Here is a 19049-nt window from a genome sequence, read left to right as displayed (position 1 = left end):
GCTCAGGATGGCTTCTTTTGTATGTTAGTAGAATTTTCGGAACATCAGATTTTGCTACAGATCATTTTTGAGGTTGACATTGTATTCTCTTGGGAGCCCCTCGATAAAGCTGCAGCTTGAGTTTTGGTTGGTGGATCTTTGAATTGGAATCCAACCCATTTTGAAAACTTGCGACATTTTCCCACCCAAACCATTAGCCCATCCTGATCCAAAATACAGGTTGGGTCAAAACTAGAACCACAACATGAGTTGTTTCTTAGTACTAGATTCATGGCTAAAATATCGGAGACCGAAAGTTGCCCGTACAGGCTTATATACAAATAAAACTTGCATTGTGGTTTGGCACATGACAATGATGTAGTCAATTCTAAATTAAATCTATTATTGATGTCATGTTTATTTTCTGAAACTTCTGTTCTGTCAACTGTCAACAGATTTTTTTTCCATGAACTTGGGCCTCTGATTGCATGGATATAAGTTGATGATTTTTCTTTTTCGAGATGTTTTATGTTCTATAATGTCAAGCTGACCACCTTTAAAACTTTCTATGGTGAATTAAAATCATGGCTAAAAGGGGTATTGGTAAGCTATATCTTGGTAAAATCAAATCCATGATTTCAGTAGGTCTAATCTTGGATGATTCTGTCTGGAACAAGCACAATGTGGGAGTTGCTCGACCCATTGGTGTCTCTGAATTATCAATCCATTATTTCAGAGTATAGTGTTTGGGTTAAGAGTTTGCCGCACTGCAACTTGCCAAACCCATCTATATGCTATAATATCAGTGACTGGCGTTCGCTGCATCAACCCATGGCCTCTTTCTTTCCTATTATCGCGCCAGAATCGCAGCATCAATCCACTGCGACTTGCCTCAAAGCATTTGACTTTTCCTATTATCTCGAGAATATCCAAGCCATTTGTCATCATGGTAAAACGAAGTTAGGATGAAAATGTATTGCTCTACACTAGATTTTTCTTGTACCCTTTAGCTACCAAGCGAGTCTTGAAGTGACCTATCTCTCCTTTTAAAACAGTAGTAAGCTATCATATGTTAGTTTTTTCAATTGTACGAATTTCTTTATCTATTGCTTAAATCCAATGATCATGGTAAATGGTTCATATGTCAATAGATAATAATCTATAAATAAAGCAAAATTAGCTAATTCATCATCGAATGGATCATTATCTTTACCATCAACAACATTATGCAAATGAGAAGGTGGATGACACTGGTGCTGTGGACAGCTAGATGACTTTGCAGTAATAGTATTGTATCTAATGGAGGCAAATCATCAGTACCCTGCATATCTTTTTCAAACATACCTTTCAAAATTTGTATTAACTATTATTGGCAATAGAGATGACTTTTCCTCTTCAATAAACCAATCCCAAGCAGCTTGCTCATTAAAAATAAAATCTCGGCTAATGTTCTTCAGTCTTTGGATTATATAACCCTTTCTTTCATGATTGTAGCCAATAAAAATATATTTTCCCACTTTATCATCAAGTTTCTTCTCAACGTATCAGGCACATATGTATAGGCAATGCAACCAGATATCCTTAAGTGTTTATGTCAGACTTCCTTCGTGTCCAAACTTGTTGTAGAGTTTCTCCCTGTATGCTTCCAGTAGGGTATCTATTCTAAACATAAATAGTACAAGCCATAGGCTCTGTTAGGCAAATTTTTACAATGCAACTTGCATCTAACTATATCCATAACAGTTCTATTTTTTCTTTTTGTCACTCTATTTTGTTAAGGAGTGTACTTAGTAATTAACTGATGCTTAATACTATATTATTTCAAAAAACCATCACAAACAATATATATTCAATGCATCTATCAGCCAAAAAATTTTTAAATGCATCTAAGTTTCAAATTTTTGCTTCAAAAAATAAATCCATGCCATCCTATTGAAATCATTAATAAATGAAATAAAATATCTGCTACTATCAATTGAAAGAACCTCTACGTAGCATAAATCTAAAGGAATGAGTTCAGGCAATTTCTTGGCACTCCAAGATTTTTTTAGGAAAGACATTCTTGTGGTTCTTCCCCGAAATAAAAAGTATCACAAACATTATTAAGACAATCAATATATGGTAGTCTTGAAACTAACTTCTTATGAGCAAGAAATTTCAGATTACCAAAACTTAAGTGTCCAAAATGCATGTGACATAACCAATTATCATTACTGATTCCGGAACTAAGGAAAGATAAATCTCTATAGTTAATGCTTAATAGGAACAAATGATTTTAAGTCATATTTATCTTTGCTATTAGTTCTTTTTGATCTCATTGATGCTATAGCTACTCTTATTGATATGCAAAGTTGTAGCCATTTTTTGCAAGCTACTCTACAATCAAAAAATTTTGATGGAGACTCGGCACAAAAATATGTTTGAAATATAGTTAAAGAACCCATTCTTCAATTTAATTGTAATCTTGCCTTTCCCTAAAACATGTAGCTTTATATTATTTCCAAGCTACACCTTTGTGTGAATTGTCTTATCTAATTCAACAAACATCTCCTTTTTGCCATACATATGATTGCTGGAGCCTATATCCAAAATTCATTTATTTTTCTCATTTTCCTATATTACATGACCTGCTAGTAATAAAGCTTCTGAGATATCACCACTATTTTCAATAATTTTAGCATCCAACTTTATATTCTCTGATCTTCTAAAGTGACATTCATGCGGACAATTGCCACATATTTTATAGTTATAGTATTGAATATGAGACTTACGCTCTTGCTAATAGTGGTCATATTTTTTATACTTAGAACATTAGATATGAGATTTATTACATTTGTTTTATCAAAATCATTACCTCTTCCTTGTCATTGATCTGATCTGTAATTTCTTCCTCCTCTACCTTGAAAGCTCTAACCTCTTTGGTTTACTTCAACTTTATTCGAGAAATCTTCTTTTTTGTCTTCAAATTTATCAGATTTGATATGCTTCTTCAACCGTCATCTCTGATTTATTATTTATATATTGCTTATGAGCTTCCAAGAATTCCTGTAATTCATCAATCATCATTACTATGATAACCTAACCCAAGAATTGGACCCAGTCCATTTGACCAACCTAAAATTTGAAAACAACCCAAGCCAAAAAAAAAAAAAAGAAAAGAAAAAAAGAAAGCCAAATGTGCTAGAGATCCTATTCGAAAGTGGACTTGCAAAAGAGTCTTCTTTCCTTCTCCAATCGAGACTTTGATTACAATTGGGAGTTGAGGTTTTATCGACCTCTATCTCCTTAATTGGCCTCTATTTAAAGGCTTAAGCACTCTTTGAAGCTGACCACCCACCTTTGCCTCTCTTCTTCCCTATTCTCTTCTTTAGAAATCCATTAATAAAGTTTATTGTGTTCATCGGAATCATAGCAAACCTCGCTGAAAGTAAGGTGAAGATTTTCTAAACTGCTAGCTAATCTTTCTTCCCATTCTTCTTAGCCCTTAGAGCTTTGATTCCGACCGGCTATCACCGAATTTTCTTTGAAAAATTGAACCTCTAATTTTTCTCCTATTTTTTCATGATGATTTTGGATTTTTCTAATATTGATCATCGCTATCGAGCATTGATTGAGATACCCTTGATTACACCTACATGGCCTTAGCCACCACCAACTACAGTCATGTTGATCATGCCCTGATCTTCTAGGGGAAGAAGGGAAACCTTGTCCCCTATTTTTGCCAAGAAAAGAGGAAGTAAGAGTAGAAAAGAAAGAAATAAAAAAGAAAAAAAAAGTTAGGGAGAAAGAGAGAGTTTTCTTCTATCTCTCCCCTTTTTTCCATCTCTTTTTCTTTCTCTACAAAGTTCTCTCTCCATTATCTCTCCAGGGTTGATTTAGTAAAAGTCTTCCTTCAATTATTCTGATCTGATCATAGTTATAAAGTGAATCTTGATTCATGGTTGTCAAACGGTCGGTCACTATACTGACTAAGTTGGGTACTAGTAGATTTGATCATCTATGATTTCTGTTGAACTATCTGTACCCTATTTCAATTATGATTAGATGAAATCATATTGATCGGGCCGAGCGGAATGTCGAGCATTATCGGTTAGCCAACCCTATGAAGGTGTTGGGATTAAGGATTTTTGTTCTTAAAACAATCATGCAAAAAATTGATAAAAGTATAATTTTTGAATATTAGACTCTGAGGAGGATTCCTAGAATTAATTGGACCGTTGATTAGTTTCACTTCTAAGATAAATAATGAACTATCTTTTCTAAATATTTTATTTTGAAATAGATAAATTAGTTATTGATTTATGTATGATTTATGAAATCATATTTTGAATAGAGAGTAAACTTACAATTTTAAGATTTTTAGAATACTATGGTTCATCGATTTATTATAGAATATGCATATACGTTATCTTATGTAAAGAGTTTTAGTATACATTAGATTTGATCTCGGGCTAACTATGTTCTAAACTCTACCAATAGGGGTCATATATCGGTGTTTTGAACCCTACCAACAAAGGCTATGCATTAGTTTTCTGGATCCTATCAATGGAGAGATCATGTATTGATCTCTCCATTTTATTTTATTGTCTTATAGGATTATTAGTTGAGTTTCAAAAGTTTAAAATTTTATTTATTAATCAATTTTATTAATTAATCAAAATTTGACTTTTAGTTATTGAAATTATCTTTACTGTGATGCATTTGATATAATGTTATAATGTCTTGCGTGCTTATGAAAATTTTTTTTTATGAGTATATGACGGTTGCCGTGACCTTTGGCTTATAATTTCGAGTTGAGATATGATGATTACACTAAGATCTTTTGACACCTCAATTGCCACCACCACAAACTCTAAATAGACTTTTACTCTTCGTAGAATTTTCTCCATAACTTGAATGTACTTTACATTTTCATCATTGGCTCTCCTATGATTAACAATAGCTTATATTGACAAAAAATAATTGACAATAGTCTCACTCTTTTGCATTTGATGAACCTCAAATTTTTTCTGAAATTCTGCAATCACATCTTTTTAGTTCTATATATCATTATCCCTGTAAGAATTTATTAAAATATTCCAAAATTTCTTTGCTAATTTTGCATATATATTCTTCTCAAAATCTAGTAATTCAATGCTTTATTGTAGATGATAGATAACCTATTTATCCTTGAATTTATTGTATTCTAATTCTTATATCTTCATAATTGTGCTATATCAAAAGATTGAATAAAGTATTTTTCTACATCCCAAATATCCAAAAATTGAAATAATATTGCATCAGAATTTTGCCCATACTCAAAATTATTTTTTATTAAATTTAAAAACCGTACATGATACATGAGATATATTTGTAGTGGTACCTCAAAATTATTAAATTTTGATACCAAATATTGGAGTTCAAAATTGATGAAACTATTTAGTCGCATAAATATTAAAAAACAAAACATAAAGATAGTGGAGGCCTTTGAGGAAGAAAAGGCAGAACAAATGCTCCTTTTTTTTTAAAAATTAAAAAAAGTCCTAACATCATAACTATGACTCCTTTCAGAATAAGAAAAATCCATAGGCCATATGATCCCACGTAACATACCCAGAATAGCAAATAGCAACCAATAAAACACAAATGGAGCATTTTTCTTAATTTGGATTGCTTGTCTTGCTTGGATCACTTGCATTTGTTTGAGCTTTCTTGTCGTCTGGTTTCAAAAACACAAACCAGATTGAGATTTCTAGTCCAAGTGCTACACATGAAAGGCCAATAAGAATTCCAATATATGCCCACTTCCATCTTGGTGCTGGTTTTAAGATGGCATAGCCCTTGAAAATGTTAACTATTATAAGAACTATCAATGAATAGCCAACGAAGTGATGATAAATGTTCCAATATTTCCGATACTTGTCCAACATTTTTGGTTTCAGCCATAAAGCCATCACCTGAATAACAATCAAAAGTAAAAGAACAAGCTTCATATTGGGTGACTATTATCAACATATTCATGGAATTAATAATTCCAGGAAAAAGAAATATAACGTTGAATATACAGTCTATATTTGAATTGCCAAGTCTCTCTTATATAAATCTTTCCTTAAATACATCAAATCCAACATTTTTCCTTTTTCACTTACATTGCAAAAAATGCAATTAATGATTGCTTTTTTTTGGTAGGAGCTAATTAATGACCCTTGCGCAATAATACTTTCTCAATGTCCATGTTGAGTTTTCTCCCCTTGGGGAAAACTAAAATTTATATACTCACTTGCGGATTAAAAGTTCTACATTATGATATACCTCATAGTAATGTAATTTAATCACTTTGAAAAAATTGGCAGCTGGTATAATTGGAAAGGTAAGCATTCATGTTATAAAAACAACATATTACTTGGTTAATTAAAAAAGGTTTATTTCCAAAATGAAAAAAAGAGGGGAAAAAGAAAAACATATCATGGCCTTAAAGTGAAACCCACTTATTGTTCATCTTATGGTCTTTGGTTTGGTGAGAGCTATGATTGGGAAAGAAACCATAATATAAAATCTTTTTGATCAAGTTGTCATTTAGGTTATATATTTTAATTGGATTAGTTTAGAAGGATAATCTAATATATTGAATCATTTATGCTGCACCAGTTTTTATAGATTGATATCTAAAATAGATTTTAAACCAAATCGTTATGTTAAAGTGCTTTGTTAAATCACTAATTTAAATGAGCAACTAGGTGCATTATGCCCTTTCTTCATGATCTAGTCTGAAACATGCTATAAGTTATGTTTATGATAAAAAAGATGAACAATGTATAATAGTTTTTTTTTTTTTTTAATTGTGGCCTTTAGGCAATGAAAAATTCTAACTATTATATGCAATACCACCACTTCATCACTATAAGTTTATTAGCATCAGATATTTCTAGGAATGCCACTTCTAGACTTATGGTGCCAATTTTCAATTGTTATTAGAATGCTGATGTATAAAAGATTCTTTTCTAATCATATTTCGTTAGATGACCCTCCACTAGCTTATTGTAGTGGCTTGTCACCATAAGTACGGCAGAGAATATTCAACAACATGCCATTTAACATATGATGAACTCGTTACTATTATTTACTGAGCTTTTATTGTGATCAACTCAGTTTATCCTTCAACTCATTGAATCAAATGAGACACAAGCATCAGCAAGTTTCAGTGCATTTGAGAGAGGTTTTTCAAAGTTGAGTGGAGTCTGAAACAATCAGCATGCAACTTAAGACAGCTTGAGACTAGCTATGGGCTATGGGAGATGGTTCACTCCAAATAGAATAAAAAAGAATAAAAATATTGAAACTAGAAAAATAATCATCACCGTAGCTCAAATAACACCCACAAGATAGAAATGTAGAGGAGGAAAAAGTAGGATCTAAGATTAGTTGAGTACCAATATCTTATCTACAGACTCATGTCTCATTCAATTTAGCTTCGAATGATTTGTAGAATGGAGCCAACTATTTTAATTAGTTAGTAATATTACAGAAGGTCAATACCGATAAACTAGGTTCAAGTCTCAATTGCACCTTCCTGGGTAAACCCTTAAAAGGTATCCATTTGATAGACATAGAACTCTAAAATTTCATGGTATAAGATATTTTCTCCTGAAAACTTGTGATAAGTGCAAGAAATTGGTTGGCCTAGGCTCTGATAATTGTAATCAAATAAACAAATTTTTTTAAAAAAAAGAAGAAAGAAAGAAAAAATGTTAGTACTGTTTGAAGTCAAAAGAAGAATGATGGTCTATACTCACTTGCAATGTAGCCAAGCAAAAGATCAGGATCCCAACAATTCGATGGCCCATGAAGGCTCTGTATTGCCCGGAGCGCTCCATCAGCGAGAGCCCAATCCCCCATGCAGCAACGCCTAACGAGAACGCTAAGATCTGTATTCCTACATGCGCATAGAACCACTTGTTCTTTGTATCGATGGGAGAACCCCTGAAGTACCTGCTGACTATTACTCCAATCGGTAGCAAAGTACCCCATCCTATTACACTTAGTATTCCATGCGCCTGCTCCACAAATACTTTTGGGTCAATCCAGACTCCAGTCTAGAAAGTGAACATCTTCTACGAGATCACTGATAATGTAAGATAAATCCTTAGCATATTTGTGCTAAATCTAACATTGACATTTTCTGAAAATTTTGTAGAATAAGTCCATTTACTGTTTCAATGAAGTCCATTTTAATGATCTTTTGAACTTTAGTTCATGGCTTTTGAGTGACTATAATAAGAACATGCAGATCAAACTACTATTACGAGTGTATGCGTAATCAATACATACTTATGCATCTGTTGGATATTTATATGATTCTATCACTTCGATATTACTTACAGTAACAAGATACGCATATATAAGCAGTGGAATGATTGCCTGATACCTATACTTAATATTTGCTGCAACAAGAGGAATTAGCCTTGGAGAAGGCAGAATTTGGAGCCTCTGCATTTCTCCTAGTTTATGTTTCCGCTCAGTTTTTTCACGTTCGGTTACTCATAATCCATTTATGTAAGTTCTACTAAAAAACAGGGAGTCAACTGAAATAATATAGTAGAAGTCAGAACCGGAGCTGTTCAACCCCTAGTTAATAAATATGATGCACTTGATCAATGGTGAGGGATTGAATAAGGCTGGACCAAAAATATGAATTTTAGAATATTTGATACTCAAAAGTAGGAGGCGCAGAAGCGGATGTTAATTCCATTAATTGTCCCTCTGAATAGCGATTTCATGCAATGCAACTGACCATGCATTAAGAGATGCAATTCTTGGAAAATTTATTTTATGCAATCCACCAATTTGGAGACGAAACAGTGCATGAGAGTAAGAGAATTAATTGGAGAGGAGTCCAATGTGATGAAGGAGCGAGGGAGGGTGATTAAGTTGCGTCGAGCACTTACGTACCTCCCGAAGGCCGATATCGTGGTGCCGCTGGCTATGCCCGACACCGCTCTCGAGATCCATCGTCTCTTTGCTGTCAAAATTGTGCAGGGTCTTTGCGTGCGCCAACGGCACCGTGCCCACCACCCGCGGCCCCACCTGCCACACGTGGTTCAGCTTCGATACGTTGTACTCCGGCGGGAGCGTCAGCCTCGCCGCCATCGTGAGACGGCCGGTCTCGTCGGAATAATTCGCCGCCTTGTTCGCCACCCCCACCTCGATCGTCGAAGGCTCCAGCTTGCACCCGCGCCGCGTGTCGGCGGTGACGTTGTAGGTGTTCACCACCGGCATGCCCGACGGCTGGTTGAAGGCGATGAGCGCCCTCGTGCCCACCATCTGAGGGTGCCGGCCGGGGTTGACGCCCCAAGCGATCCACCCCTGAGGCGTGGGGGGCAGTGCGCTGAAAACGACGTCGATGGACGTCGAGGAGTTCGGTGTGGTGCTGTAGTTGTTGATCCCAAGCTCGGCGCCCAGAGTTTGGAGCTTCCTGCAGTGGGTGATGTTCCTTGCCATGGCGGTAGCTGAGATGGAGAAGCCCGAGTCGCATGTATGCCACTGGGCCTTGGTACGGTGGCACAGGGAGGAGGGTAGAAGGAGTACTAGTGCTAGAAAAAGGGACATGGTGGTGGTGTCTGGGATATTAGTTTTTCTCCTGTCTCTTGTCCTCCGATCGAGCTCCTAATATAAATAGGCATACTGTTGGAGGGGCCACACTTGAGTGTCCTCCACAACCAGGCTGCATCTCATACTAAAGTTAGCTCATGTCGCTTGATGAGTGATGAATTACCAATGACATTATTGCCTCATTGTTGTGGCCTGAATATCATTGGATATTGTAGACTAATATGATGAACGTTTGCAGCTTAAATTAATTTTTCGTTGTGTTAAAGCAAGAAAAGAAGATGAATACCAATATATAGTTTAACAATATGGCTAGCAAGGAAAGTGTATAAAGCTGATAAGAAAATATCAATCATATTTGGATTATTATAATAACAAAATAGTAAATAGTGCTTGACATATTGATGATCAATGTTTCATTGGACTTTTAATTTTGAAGCATATATATTTGATACATGATTATGCTTGTTGAGTACATTAGTTGTGTTTATTTGATAAATGTTAGGGACTAAAGTTTTAATGGCTATCAGATTCAAAATGCAGGTTTCGAAAGTTAGGTTACCCTAATTTTTATAAAATAATCATGTCTTCTTTTGTAACTATCTCAATTCCAATTGCAGAGTACTCTCCATTCGTGATTATAATAAAGGCTGGACCACATTAAGTATTCATGATGCCCGAACCTCTAGCAACGTGCTAAATGGATGAAAATGAAAAGGGATTGATGCAGCTGTTAGAACATGCTTTCATGTTCTTTATTTCGTTTGTGTTGGAGGCTTTTGGCATCTAGTCTTATTTTGTTCTCTTTAAAGGCTTGGCGCATCTAGTGTAGCCTAAGAACTCCAAACAGCATTTCCTATGCTCATCAAATCAGGACCAAAGCAAGGTTGAACCTGACAAATTGGCCCAAAGAAATGGTTCGCATGGTTGGTGTTCCTGTTCCAAGTGGATCAGGGAGTGCTAACAGACAAATTAAAGAGGAGCAAAAACGTGGCCTTCCGCAGCTACGAAGATTTCCCTTTCGCTTTGTGCTTTTCCTTTTATTTTTATACGCTCGCTAAGGCAGGAATGTGGGCCCACTGGAGCTCGAGCTTCTCCAAGGCATGAGGAGAGGCCTTTAATTTCTTTCTGCCTTACATTGTACGAAAGTCTCTCCGATTCTTATCGTGATTTGGGGAAAATACCAGCATATGATACCAAAGTGGTCGCGTGTAATCATCCACACTCCGCCTATCTCTTCTATGGTATCAACGAGAATGCCACATTGTTATAGATTATGCACATTACCATATGTAGAGCCACTGAAATTATATCCTATATTGCATATACCATACGGTCATTTATGCGATAACGCTAATAACTCACTCCTATAGCAACACATTGAGATGAGTGCTTGATAAATAAGCCTATGCAAATGAACGACTATGACCGACGGTATGTATGGCCATATAGTACATACATTTTAGGATATAGTTTCTCCTAAAATTATTCTAATTTCTTCATTCTATTACAGACATGCAGCTATCTTAATGTGATAACCACTTATGCAAAATTTAAGAGTTAAATAGTGTTATATAAAGCTCACCATGGTCTTCATTTTTCTTATTTCTTGAAGTATTTTGCAATATTTTTTCACTCTATTTTTTGATCAAATATATTGTGGGAATCACTTTATTGGTATAAGTTTCTTTTTATGATATGACTTTAGGAATCTGTCTTGACATCATGATCATTATTTTTCTTATTTTTTGAAGTATTTCGAGGTATATTTTTCACTTTATTCTTCGATCAAAGAAATTGTAAGAACCACTTTATCGGTTTCTTTTTATGACATGACATTAGGTGGTTCTCTTGATAACATGGTCACCATTTTTCTTATTTCTTGAAGTATTTAATAGTATTTTTTTCATTTTATCCTTCAATCAAATATATTGTAGAACCACTTTATTGACATCGGTTTCTTTTTGTGATATGACATTAGGAGCTTCTGTTGGTATTATGGTGATCGATAGCCTTAATTTTTTTGTTTTAGCATACAAGTCATCTTTTGCCATCCCATCATAACCGACTCGTATACAATCAAAATATTTCTTGTTATAGAGGATTATCGTAAAACATGAACACACCATTGAGAAATATGAGTAGGAGTATTTTAAAACTTTAGAGGTATATATATATATATATATATATATAATATATATATATATATATATATATGGGTTCATGTAGCAATCCTAATTAATTACACCTTTAGAAGTGGATCAAACCTTGCCATAAACTACATGCTCATATATGGCATACTTTAGAGGCTCAATTTATTTATCTTGACCTTCTCTCCTCCCATCTGTTGGTGCTCTACAGTATCCAAGTTTCTTTAATCCATGAAAATTAGTGGTCCAACTTTTCTCTCTCTTCCGTTTCTCCTTCCTCAATGACAAAGGCCAGCAGCTATCGACATCATGCTAATTGCTTCAAGCCTTCATACTTTATTTAGATTAAGAGAAATGGAGAGAGAATAGGAGAAAAAATGAGAAGAAAAATCGAGTTTCTCCCATTTGATTAGAAAAACAAAAGAATAAGTTAAGAGAAGAGAAATAGAGTGGTTATTTCTCTCCAAAGCCATTTTTTTCTCATCTAAAGTTGAGAGATGGGGAGAGACAAGAAATAAGATACTCAAAAATAAAATTTCTATTCCTCTTGCACCACTAAATCAAACGGTTCAAATAATCTTTTTCTTATTTCTCTCGTGTATCCAAACTAGATGGGGAAAAATTATTTCTTTTCTTCTCCATCTCTTCTTTTCTTACCACCCTTTTATCTTTTTTTGCCTGTATTTTACCCAAGTAGAGAGCTAATGAAGGCCCTCTCTTCTATCATCCTTGTCTCTGTAATAACCAACCTCCTCCCATTTCCGATTGTTGTCAAATCCCCACCATGTCACTCACCTCCTCTAGGCCATGTCTAGTCTAGCCTTACTAATGTTTAATTTGTCATCCATATCTCGATAAAATTGCTACTCTAACCTTACCGTTTCTAATCCTGCTGGTAGCCTTCTAGGGAATGATGAGTAATTGCAATTCTTTTAATGTTGGACTCATGATGCATATGAAAGGAGGCATGAATAATTGTGAATACATGAGATTTTATAGTATTGTATTTATATATAATTTGATAAATGTTGTACATCTGTTTTTCTTTCCCCTCTCTCTTAGAGTCGAAGGAAGAAGGGTGCATTTATAATAACTGGAAGCACTGATAGATTTATAAAAATGAGAAGTGGAAAGAGATGGTCATGATTTCACTTGCCAGATCCTAAGTACATGCCATGAAAAAATAAACAAAAAAAGGAAGAATATAATCGGCTGCGTAACCTCCTTATTATATATACAATAACATATGTTATCTATATTTGATTTAAATCATGCGAACCTGCATGCTAACATATTAAAATACGTGCGAACAAACCACACTTCCAAACTGCTTGTAGTCGGCTCCTTGAGCTAGCTAGGATTAGTTGCCGAATCTGATTGAGTATATGTGAACCAGACATGAGCTTATTGCCGTCTATATTGGCGTAGTAGTAGGATATGCCCTACAACAAGAGATGCACCCAAAACAGTTTCATAGGGACCAATTGTGTTCCTCGCTTGCTGGTGTTCATCCAACAAGAGTGGCAGATAAGCCCATCATCAGGAAGCTTACGAAGGATAGTAGTTTTCCTGTCAGCTTCTTCTATCACTTTATTAATACAGTGGTTTACTATGCTCATTCTGCAAAGCATTATGGAAGCCAGCAGTATCAGAGAAAATTAGCGTTTTCATGAAACTGGCCTTGAGGGGCATAAGCTACCCACCAAAGATCTTCTGGTCAAAAAGAAATCATTGTAGAATGGTCACTCTCAGACTTTGAAATCATCGTGGACTCGCTGGAGCAGCAAATTAATTCAGAAACATCCGAGGAGAGACTGTGATCATCTCATTCTCTGTATTAATTTGCTGGGAGGTATAGAGGGAGAGAAACGAGTCTTTCTCAGAAAGAAAACCACATGGTTAAACACTTTAGCTGCTGCTCCCAGGAACTTTAACTCCTAGAAAAGTCTTCTCTATCACAAGCTGATCGAGTCCCACGACTGCATTGGATCTATGCTTAAGCATTTTTTTTTTTTTTAATGATGTAACTCGCTATCTTCCCTTCCATTTTCTCGAACAAATAAACTACTGGAGTGATCATGTTACTCCAGGATATTGCGGCATTTTGAATTCCAATAAATTATGTTTTTTTTTTTTTTTTTTTATTTCATTTGTTTTATTCTAACATGCAGCTGACCATCTAATATTTCTTCTCTCAAATTGGCTATTTAGAGTTTTATGCACCGAGGTTACTTGAATCTGCTAGCCATACTTACCTGAATCCATTCATATGCTTAATATATCTTTATACAATTGGTATACTACAATAAAAATAACCATTAGCAACATTTTTAAGTACCATTATAGATCAAAAAAAATATCATAAATATCTTTAGCGGTATTTTTGTGGCATTTTCTTATATATTGTCTTAAGATGGCGTCAGCAATTAATTATCGATATTTTTAAAAAAAATATGATAAAAATTTTTATTTTAGCATACTTAATATATCTTTACACAATTGGTGCACTACAACAAAAATTACTATGAGCATATTTATAAGTATCATTATAAATAAAAAAAATATCGTAAATATCTTTAGCGGTATTTTTGTGGTATTTTCTTATATGCTGTCTTAAGATGGCATCGGCAATTAATTATCAATATTTTTAAAAAAATATTGATAAAAATTTTTATTTTAGCGCATATGTAAGTGCTTTAAAATTTAATACCAATATTTTTTATATACCGATAAAAATTATCAAAAATAAACTATATATCTAGAATTAGAATAAAAGTAGGATTCAAACTAATGATCTTTTATTTGAAGAGCAAGCTTTTAACCACCAACCCATAACTTATATTATTAATATGTAAATATAGTTTATTAACTTATTAACAAATATTCATGTCATTAAATAAGTAATATTAAGAATATATATGTATAATATATTACATATTTTATGAGATCAGTATAACTAAATCAAGTTTATATAAAATTAGTAATTTAAAATTTATGATAATTTTTTAAAATCTTATAAATTATGATATTATTTATCGACATATTTGCTAAATACCATAAAATATAAATATATAGTGATATTTATAATAAAATATCATAAAATATAAATTTATATGGTATTTATGATAAAATATTCTAATAAAAAAAAATACTTATTGAAAGATAGCAGTATTTTTATCAAAATACAGTAAAAAAAAGATTTTAGTGGCATATAATAAGAAATACCACAAGCAATTAGTCACTAAAAATCATTTTTGTTGTAGTGGTAGAAGATTACTAGATTAAAACTGCTGTCACATGTGTTTACAAATAATCTTTCTCTATTGCCCTTATTTTTCCATGATCAAGACTGATTATATATATTCACAATGACTAAATTGTGCAACGTCTTAAATAGAGATAAAAATCCTAGCCAACTTGCCCTAGAAGTTAATTCTTTATTTTGAAACTAGCATCAATTATGTGTGATGCACATGAGCAAGAGAAAAATGGATGGCTTTGATCTCAATTTAGGTTAGTCAAGTGATAAATGTTTCTCACATTTGATTGCCACACTCTACAAACCAAAAAGAAGACAGAGCTATATATTTGTTAAAAAGTAGAAAGGAGAGAGCTCTCTGGACCAAGATTCGTGCATCTAGCAAAAATGTTAATAATTTATAAAAAAAAGTTTTGCCAAACAATAGATGGGTATCGTTGAAAATCTAGTAATTTGCAAGACCTGTTCATGGATAGCTATAACTGTACTGCATGTGACATACTGAATTAAGAGAGAGCATTTGATGAGTGGCTGCAAATTTGCATTCACAATGCTTACCAATATTTTTTTTTCTTTATCTAGATAACTTTTTTACTTTAGCAACATATATCATTCTCTTGCTCTTTCATGAAACAATTGAACACCTATTTAAGGTTGTGTTATGCTTGGACTCTAAAATTCTAGCAAAGAAAACGATAGAAGTTGAGTTTTACTTTCTCAAATTTTGTAAACTAAGAATCACCTGAGCAATTTAGAACATTGAGTGAGATTTAGAAGTACAAGTGATATTTTAAAAATAGATACATAAACATATATAAATATTTTATGCATATTTTAGAAGGTTTCTTTCTTCTTAGGGAGATAGCTAGGCTCCCCTCAATTGTACAGGTGAGAAAGCTTTCCTACCTAGCATGAGGAAAGAGCAAACAACTTATCTCATAAAAAAAGGATAGGATTTCAGAAACCTGTGGATAGAGTGGCTGGTTTAGATCATTAGATGAGGGATTAGCTTCATTGGACTGAAAGGACTGCTCAAACATTAAAGCTGTGCAATGACTTTAGAGAAAAAGGGCTAGTTGGTGTGGCTAGGGTTGCTCTCTCTATTAGTTGAATTTGCCGCTATGTGAAATCGATGCTTTTATTCTCAAATCTCAATTGCTACTTGATTGCCTATGTCGCTGAGATTAAGCTTTCTTTGTCTCAAGTTCTGCACCAAACCAAAGCAATACATAGATGCAAACCATTTTTGAAAGCTCACCATTAGCTTAATAACTGCGAGACCTATCAAGTGCTGTTTTTACCACTTTATTCTGCAAGCCTGTATTTCTTGCTTAATTAGTTATATATGATATGACTTGAGTTTATTTATAGCGAGGCCTAGGGACTTTCAACAAGCTAGCCAATTCTACTTTAGGAAGTTGTAAAATTGGTTTGCTAGCTTCAAATAGATTTATCTTATTTAATTTTCTTGGTCCTCTCGAATTCTTTCATGGTTGCCTAGGCCTACCTACTTATTGGTTATTATATTGTTTTGCATATCTAACTATATATATAATTGGTTTTAAAAGAAAAATAGAGCATGTTTTTTTTACTTAATGCGGAGATAAATCATTAATTAATTGGTTTCTCAATCTTGATAAACTATCGACTTTCTAATCCACTGCTCGAATTCAGTACATACACCCAAATTAATCATCAAATGTGACTTGTGGAGTTGCTGATCTTGTCTCAATAAAACATAATTAATTTACAAGTGAAAAATGATCCATTAATTGTGCTTGCAGTAAAAATATTCTTCCATTAGAAAAAAAAAAACTATCAAGCAGACATTTGCCCTTGCTATCATGTTCAATTGTCAAATATACAATTATTTTCCATAAGCATCAATGTTAAACCATTTTATTTCTTTTGTCCAAAGAGTAAAGAGTTCTGCATCAATCAAAAGCGCTAGTGCAATTGCCCAATTATAAATTTTAAACCATTATGATCCAATAGGGGATTAGAGGCATCCATGCTATTTGCTTGCAGGCCTTACTTGCGCACAAGGATAATGATCTGTTGACAAATTTTTGATCCAATGGTGACATGCATGATATGTATACATTGAATTGTATTATTATACCGTATGCCTATTATTATGCGTCCATTTCATATCAAGGATTCATTGTTCTGCCATGGAACATGCATTACTCACATCCAAAAATCATCGGCTGCGCATGCATTAATTGTAGGTGAGGAGGAGCAAGCAAAATCGCACTTTGAATGGTAGGAAAGGACCGATCTATGGCACCCTTGCATCCGACGGTCCTCACTGATACATTGAAAAATGAAATAATTATGACAAAGCCACATAATTATGACAAGCCACATGCGATTACTCAGTGTAGCTTAAAAGGGATCTTCCCAATCGAAAGCTGGGCCATGGGGAATCAATATCCAGGAGTACCGAGCTGGGTTATATATAATATATAACAATAATATCAATCAAATTTAGATTCAGATCATATTTGGTTAAAATTCAGTAATAAAGATCCTACATAGATGATTGAAGATATTAGATGTGATCTACTATCTTAAAAAATTATTTATATATAAAAATTATATGATTTAAAAATTTCTAATTTATACATTAAGTAGTCAAAAATTGGACAGCCTAAATAAAATTAAATTAGATTTTTTTTGATCATTTGATGTATAGACTAAGAATCTCCAACTCATATGATTTTTTATATACAATTAGGTTTGAGATGGTAGATTATATCTAACGACTTGGATCATTAATGGAAGATAAAAAAGTTTGGAATGATTGACGTTGAATAAATGTGAAATCCATGATAAGCCAGAGTAAGGAAAAAAAATATAGTACATTACTTGACAAATTATTATTTTATAGTTATTTGCTTAGAAATTGGGGATTATTTCCTATGTATAAAAAGTAAAAGTAAGCATCAAAATTGTATTATCTATGATATGTACTTTGGATATCTACAAAGGGGATTCTTAGATCTCCAAAATAGTGTAATGTAAAAAGAGGAATCTCAAATAATTGATATTTGACTTGGACTAATTCAAAAAAATTTGAGATACTTCAAATTGTTTGTCGACATAGGCAAAATAAAAGAAAATCTCATAAATGACTTAAATATTATATCTTGTACATATTATAGTTTTTAATTGAATATCTTTAAAAAAAAACCTTTTGTTTTATGGTAGCCCTATTAATCTTTCTTATCAAATTTGCTATAAGCTTTACATACTTCTATTGATTTACAAGGATCAACAAATGATACAAATTTTATCATAAAAAATAAATAATATAAATTTTGAATAAACATCCGCAATGCACTAGAATGCGTTTGTGGATGATCCTTTACTTTAATAGCATGTAGAATTTCTCGAACAATGTGTTGTCTCACCAAATAGATACTTAAATTCCTCCTCTTGCTAATATGGATATATAAGCACTTATTTGAAATCGAAAGGCCAATTGTACTCTAGCAACTTGATGATGTGAGGCAGAGGTTTGGGTTTTGGGGATGATAATTGAAAAGTTGGTAAATGAGTCACCTTTATTGCCAAACCGTATATAAAACTTTTATTTCATGTGGCTCGTCGTTCAAAATTTTCAAAATAATTCAAACCTCCTTTCCTTTTTTTTTTTAAAAAAAAATCTAATTCAACACTATTAAATGATATTTTTGTTTTTACTAAATATATAATAATAAAAATAATTTTTCTAGATCAATCTTTTTCCTTGTCATTTTTTTTTTTCAGAGAACCAGCAAATTATTTTCGAGTTCGAATTCATCTATTCAGCATTTGAACTCTTCTATTTCTACTTATTTTATTTATTTATTTTATTTCAATTTTTTTTCCCACCTTTTTTTTTTTAATTCCTCTCCATCCTCGCCCAAGTCTTCTGAGTTCGTTAATCCTGTAAAATTTAATATATGTATGAAATCAGTAAGATTCATCTTTTTTTATTAAACAAATATTATCCTCGATTTGGTCGCACCCTACATGGCGGGGCCTTCCGTGATTTGTGTTTAAAGAATAGAAGGGATGAATAGGCTATT

At 33.3% G+C, this 19049-nt stretch overlaps 1 protein-coding gene across 2 annotated transcripts; it reads right to left on the bottom strand.

Annotated features, from left to right (window-relative positions):
• Nucleotides 1-5504: 5504 nt before the first annotated feature.
• On the bottom strand, nt 5505-9581 carry LOC105047018 (cytochrome b561 and DOMON domain-containing protein At3g25290-like). Of its 2 annotated transcripts, none has more exons than XM_010925790.4 (3): nt 8908-9581; nt 7752-8012; nt 5505-5915 (listed from the first exon to the last, which is right to left on the bottom strand). In XM_010925790.4, the coding sequence occupies exons 1-3, from the start codon at nt 9562-9564 to the stop codon at nt 5619-5621; spliced, it is 1215 nt and encodes a 404-aa protein (XP_010924092.3). In that variant the 5' UTR covers nt 9565-9581; the 3' UTR covers nt 5505-5618. The 2 variants fall into 2 exon arrangements, with proteins under 2 accessions (XP_010924092.3, XP_073116107.1); XM_073260006.1 differs by having other exon boundaries at nt 5669-5915; nt 8904-9581.
• Nucleotides 9582-19049: the final 9468 nt, after the last annotated feature.

This window comes from Elaeis guineensis, chromosome 6 (assembly GCF_000442705.2).
Source record: "Elaeis guineensis isolate ETL-2024a chromosome 6, EG11, whole genome shotgun sequence".
NCBI classification, from domain to species: Eukaryota; Viridiplantae; Streptophyta; class Magnoliopsida; order Arecales; family Arecaceae; genus Elaeis; species Elaeis guineensis.
This window is presented reverse-complemented; position numbering and strand designations above follow the sequence as displayed.

Bases quoted from the DNA above. Each gene is read 5' to 3' on its own strand.
- LOC105047018 (XM_010925790.4), bottom strand. From the start codon at position 9,564: ATGTCCCTTTTTCTAGCACTAGTACTCCTTCTACCCTCCTCCCTGTGC. The intron at 8,013-8,907 runs GTACGTAAGTGC...TTTGTGGAGCAG, and splicing joins ACGATATCGGCCTTCGGGAG to GCGCATGGAATACTAAGTGT. The intron at 5,916-7,751 runs GTGAGTATAGAC...ATTGTTATTCAG, and splicing joins TTTGCTTGGCTACATTGCAA to GTGATGGCTTTATGGCTGAA.